This window comes from Aulostomus chinensis, chromosome 10 (assembly GCF_037954235.1).
Source record: "Aulostomus chinensis isolate RoL2024-O1b breed Wild chromosome 10, RoL_Achi_v1.0, whole genome shotgun sequence".
NCBI classification, from domain to species: Eukaryota; Metazoa; Chordata; class Actinopteri; order Syngnathiformes; family Aulostomidae; genus Aulostomus; species Aulostomus chinensis.
In genome coordinates, this window is record NC_141329.1 from 25783554 (window position 1) to 25789553 (window position 6000).

Consider the following 6000-nt stretch of genomic DNA (forward strand, 5'->3'; position numbering starts at 1 on the left):
CAAACAAAAACTACCTTTTGGGATCTGGGTGTCTTGGTGGCCCTCCTCGCCGCCATCAACCAAACAAAAACTATCTTTAGGGATCTGGGTGTCTTGGTGGCCCTCCTCGCCGCCATCAACCAAACAAAAACTATCTTTAGGGATCTGGGTGTCTTGGTGGCCCTCCTCGCCGCCATCAGCCAACTACCTGGCGTTCATAAATCCACTCATTTTGTTAGATGGAGCTCTCAGATGTCTGGTGTCGTGAGGCCGTACCTTTGGAATAAAGTCTCTACCTTCTGTTTGACGTATATCTCAGGTTCTTAAGTTCAGTTAATTTCATTATGCGTTCGTAAGCCCCCCGTCCCCACATCCGTCTCTCTTTATTTCTCTGGCTCTTTGTTTCGCTTCACCCTGACATGTTAAATCTCAGCTGATTGAAAAGCGAGATATAGCCTGGAAATGCAATTAGAGTTGCATTCAGGGGGCAATACCTGGCATGACACCCTGTATTTCACCGAACTGCACCGTTCAGTCAGGCTCTGTGCTCATGTTAGAAAAGTCCCCTCTGGCACTATGCGCCAATCAGTGATCTGCTCCTCAGGAGGGATCCTCTCCACCTTCCCTTTCATGCTCTCTGTCTTGCTTTCCTCTTAGACCCTTCTCTCAGTGCTAGCCTCCAGGACTGAGTGGAGGAGTCTTGCCTTTCTTATTAATTACTCTTTTAACCATTTCAGCTTGCGCCGCACATGCACATCCCTAAATGTAGCGTGTGTACATACATATGTGTCAGGGGCATGTAGGCACTTGTTCACACTATCACTCTATTCGCCTGTAATTAGTGTTTGCCTCCCGTGCATATTGTCTTCGGCGTTTATAATAGGTTTGACTCTGTAAAGGCTGGCAGTTATGAATAACAGCTAATGGAATTAAAGGTCATGATGGAGATTCCACTTCTCCTTCTCAACTCTGCAAACTCGTGTCTGAGGAGATCGGCGCTCGGTGCAAATATCCCCGACTCAGCTGGCTCTCAAATTAGGAGGATGAATAAGAATTCACTCTTTGGGGGGAGACATTTAAAAACATTTGAAAATGAGAAAATGCCATGTGTTTGCCCAGAGGGGGATGGAATATTTCTGCGACACAAAGCAGAGTGGTGCCGGAGTCAACAGTGCAATCAGTTCTGCAGCTATGAAAGTTTGTGAAAGTTGGGAAATGAGGAATGGACAGATGGGAGGGAATTTGACGCAGCAGCTTTGACTGATTATGACAAAAGTTGTTGTTTTTTCTTTCTTTCTTTCATGTCTTTTCCCACCCTTTGCCTTTGTGCTCGCCAACACTCTCGCTTAAATCTCAGACCAGTGTGTTTTTAACTGACATTTACCTCTAGCACTATCTTTAGGGCTTTAATATGCACTGCAGCCTAATTCATACTTGTCCATATCTGGAGCTTGGTCATTAGGATCAGGCGCGAGGGAGTGGCCGCTGCTCGGCCGAGATGAAGCCCTGGATAGCTTTGATCTGTGAAACCTAACCTCCGTAGCCCTCTCTGCGCCTCTCCGTCTCTATTTTCCTATTGTACAATTTTCCCTCCAGCTGTTTACATCCACGCCCTCCTCATCTCTCTTTCATGCATTTCCAGGGTAAACAGTCTCTCTGCCAATCTTCCTCCCTTCTCCTTCCTGCTTCTGTTCTCTCTTCTTCATGCACCTCCCTCCTTCGGTTTCCCTCTTCATTGCTCTTTCTCCCTATCGCTGTAAATCTGTGTCCTCTCACATTTTTTTTGTCTCTCACTTGCCTCCTCGTCTTTCTCATACACAGACCCCCCCCCCATCCTCAGCCTCCCTCCACCACCCTGTCTGCCAGCTATGTAGGCTACCTCCGTGGAGACTGGGCTGGTGCAGCTTTTTTTATTCACACTCACCTAACCTCTCCCTCTTTTCTTTCACTGCGCTCCCTTTTTTTTTTAACCTCAGTTCACTTCTTTCCCCTTCTTTTTTATTCTGTTTACAATCCCGCCACTGCCACACACCCTACCACCACCACCGCCACCACCACCATATCAACACAAACATTCCATTCCCCTTTTGTTTTCAGCCTCTCTCCCTCACTGGCTGGCTATGAATTCAGACAGTGTAGCGTCGTCGTCTTCAGAGCTGCTGCAAATCGGGGCAGATCTCTCCCAACAGATGCTGGAGATCAGGTGGAGGGAGGCACCCCGCACAACTCGTTGCATCACGCGTCCACATGCAGACCCAGATGCGCCCTGCCTGTCTAATAGGATCGCAGCATTACCTTCTCTGGCATTCTCCCTCATTCATTGATGTGTGCCCACGTTTTTCTCCCTCAGGTGGGTCCAGATCGCTTGTCCACGCCTTTCTATTGATTGGGGAACAGCTTTCTCCAAACCTCTGCTATCTCCATATGAGGTAAACACACACCTTATCTTTTCTCCACACAAAAAATAAATGAATATCACAGCTGTAAGTGTGCGAAAGTGTTGAATTAGTGTATGATTCATCAAGGCCTTCATGTGAGGGAGATATTGCCTCTTTCCCTCCCTCCCTCCTCCTTTCCTGCTGTCTTCCCATCACCTAAAAACAGCATCAGCAGCAGACGAGCTCCCCCTACTGACGACAGGATCACACAGCCCCCCCACTCCGCCCTCCTCACTCCTCCACTCCACTCCCCTCTCCTCCACTCCCCTCTCCTCCACTCCCTCCTACAGCTGACTTGTTTTTTATAAAGAAGAGAGATAGATCGGTCAGCAACCCATAATGATCCATTTCTGTGTGTGTGTGTGTCCCTGCAGCTGGTGCAGTGAGCTAGCGGGAAAAAAAAAACAGGCTTGCTTTGTGATGTGTTAGGCAGTTATTGGCTATTTGGCTTCTTTGCAAATATTCTACCGATGATGAAAAAGAAATTATCATCTCGACTGTGACATTGTTATCGGAAATTGTTTTCTCTGATTACACACCTCAATTTCATATATTTCAGAATAAGACGTTAAAAATAATAGTATTTTTCATATTGTAATGTTTTGACTGAGGTCTGCACAATAATAGCATCTGAAATTTGAAATTGGCCCAACGGTAATGAGGAAATTCTTCACTTGAGCTCTCCCTGGCAGCGTTTTCAAACCTCACACATTTGAATAAACTGTAGCTTCTCATGAATCTATATGTGTGCATTTGTGATCAGGATTAATTCATCACATCTCACACCAATGAGTGTTACATGTCTCAGTGCTCTGTGCTATTCACTGTGGCATTTAGAGTGAAGATGAAGAGGAACGGGGTGGGAGGGTGAAGTGAGCTTGGAGTCGGGTGGTGGTGATGGGGGGCAGCATTTATTTTCAGTGCGTCTCATGTTATATTTATAGTCAATAAGACACACTTGGCTCTCTTGTCAGAGCAGGGATTAGCAAGAGAAGCGAGCTTCCACTGAGAGAGTGTAAGAGGGGAAAAGGAGGAAAGCAGCGGGGTAACGGCAGGAGGAATGAGAGGTGGGATGGAAGAAGGGCAGAGACAGGAAGAAGACCTGACAGCAGGAGAAGGAAAAGCACAGAAAGAAGATGTTAAAAGATTTACCCCTGCTTCCTCGTTTGTTTCTCTGTTGTAGTTTTAGAAGTGGGACATCGTAGAGGAAAGTTATTTTTGGTAACATCAAGTGTGCAGCTCAGTACTTGTGATAGACTTAGAAAACAAGGAAGATTCACCAAAAGAACTACCTTTGTTCAATTTCCGTTTTTTTCTTCGCAGGAACTTCCAAATCGCTGCCTCTCTCTGTTTACATAAAAGCATAAATAATACATTTTGAAAAACCTACATAAAGAGTGTTTGTGTTCATATTTTGGTTTGTTGAGGGCTGAAACGAGCGTGTAAGTGCAGTGTCTTGTCAGTGTCAACACACACCATGTCTCAGCCCTTCAAAGCATTTTTTTTTCATTCCATCTTTGTGAGTTTATGTATTTATAATAATAATAATAATAATAATAAGCAGAATGGTGCTGATGTTACCTTTTGGCACGTAGACAGTTTGAAAGTTGAATGAGTAACCGCATAAATGAACAGTGGAATGATTTGTTCTTTCATTCCTCGCGCTTGTTTATTCATCTGCTCAGTCATTCCACTGTTCTTTCCGTCATTCACAATTAATATTCAGAGGCACTTCTCTCCCATATGGAGCAGTCTGCTCCTATGTCACTGAACTGTCATGCCAGTGCTGCTGCGCTCCACAGCAGCTGTTGTGTCATACAGTGCGGCTGCATAAGGATGACATGACAACTCTGCCTGTTATCCAGGCTTGATGTTATGACTCCTGTCTCCTCTCAGAAGTGTCTTCTCATCTCTCTTTTGGTTTCCCGCTGCTGGATTTTCCTAAAAACTAAAAAAAAAAAAAAACTGCAAACCACGGTCCGACACTAGACACACAGCGGAATAGTATTTCATAGGTCACTGGTAGCTTGTTTTTTGTCTCATTCTCTCACTCAGGCAGCTGTGGCTCTTCAGGAAGTTGGCTGGCAGGAAGTTTATCCCATGGACTTCTACTCCAATCAGAGCCTGGGACCGTGGGCCCCCAACCACCCTACCAACCAGCCTGTGAGGCCTAATCGGCGGCAGACCGAGGTGAGCAAGGCTGGAGGAGAGCAGAGGAGAGGATAGTGATAAAAGCCACTGAACACACGCTGAACACTGTGTCACCATAGTGACACCCAGTGGCTTCATGACAACAGGACATGTATCTGGACGTTTCTGTAAAGGGCGTTTCTGTGACCTTGAACTTGATGCGCATCACGAACTTCATCGTTTATGAAATCATTGAGATATTCAGTTCTTTTAATGATCATTAAATTGTACCACTTAACTCCACTTATCTGGTTTATTGTCACTGTTCCAAGTGTTAACCCTTTCACACCCCCTGCCTGCAGAAGAAAAGCTCGGAGCCAGCCCTCCCCACCAGGCAGTGTGGACAGAGCCAGTGCGCCCCCTGTGGCTGTCAAGGGGAATAATGCATCATGATCAGTGCTGCTGTGGCTGCGGGTGCCTCTGCAAATGGCTGGAGGGAGGTCAAACCAGTGGAGCAGAGTGGGTATTTGTCCAAACAGACAGTTTATCAATGAGCAAAGCCAGAGGAGCCCTCAGCTCCCCCTAAAATGGATTTCTACTAACAAATAATCCCTCATCTCACAACACAGTAGATCAAATGAAATTCATCGCTCTGACTCACATTTTCTGCGTGTATTCCGAGCTGAGAGCAGAGCGAGAGAGGGGGAGAGAGAGGGAACAGGGTTTTGGCTCATGCATGTTCATGAGTCAAATTCCCATAAAGGAGCTGCGGGATTTTTTTTTTTTTTCCCCCCTGCACAGTAGAAATGTGTGGCCTTTCCTTAAATGCAGATGCAGCTTTTTTGATTGTTTAAGCGCGAGAGAGATGACCTTGAGCGAGCGTCTCTTATCGTGGAGAATTTCAGTCCTCAGATTTATCACTGCGTGTTGCCGGACACTTGAAATGGCTTCACCCTCGCACGGTGCTTCAGACGCTGTCCCCCTGTCTGTGGAAATGAACAGACGCACTTTATTGTACGCACCATATGAGACTATTCTACTAAAGTGTGATGTTTTATGACACCGACATGTTTCACTTTCTTTATTTTCTAGTCAAATTATACGACAATAAATCAAGAATGAAACCTTGCCTCCTTTTTTTATGAGTGTTTTTGATCATTACAAAACATGCAGTGCCACGCTGAAGCAATGAGCCTGTTTTGGGTTTTTTTAAAGGCTGAGGGCTACGAGCTCCTCGACGAGCGCAGCGCTAGTCACGACTGCGCTCCATCCTCATTATTTATTGATGGAAGAGTCTGTCAATACATAAAAAATAAATAAATAAAAACATTAACACACCACTGCTGTTTGGTTACCACCGCACAAACTGATTGACAGCAGCCTCGGCTAAGCCCGAGACGTAAACTCTCCTCAGGTTGCGCTACAACATCTCTGGTGGGTTTGTGTGAACGTT

At 45.7% G+C, this 6000-nt stretch overlaps 1 protein-coding gene across 3 annotated transcripts in view; it reads left to right on the forward strand.

Moving 5' to 3' along the window:
* dph1 (diphthamide biosynthesis 1) overlaps positions 1–5732 on the forward strand; it is a 53448-nt gene extending 47716 nt beyond the window's left edge. For 2 of the 3 annotated variants that reach the window (XM_086216639.1, XM_086216640.1), the window contains 3 exons: positions 2330–2408; positions 4473–4607; positions 4910–5732. In XM_086216639.1, the coding sequence (XP_086072765.1) occupies positions 2330–2408; positions 4473–4607; positions 4910–4990 (295 nt within the window). In that variant the 3' untranslated portion in view covers positions 4991–5732. The remainder of the gene's footprint in view (positions 1–2329; positions 2409–4472; positions 4608–4909) is intronic. The other variant, XM_086216638.1, reaches the window with a different exon arrangement.
* The last annotated feature ends 268 nt before the right edge of the window (positions 5733–6000 follow it).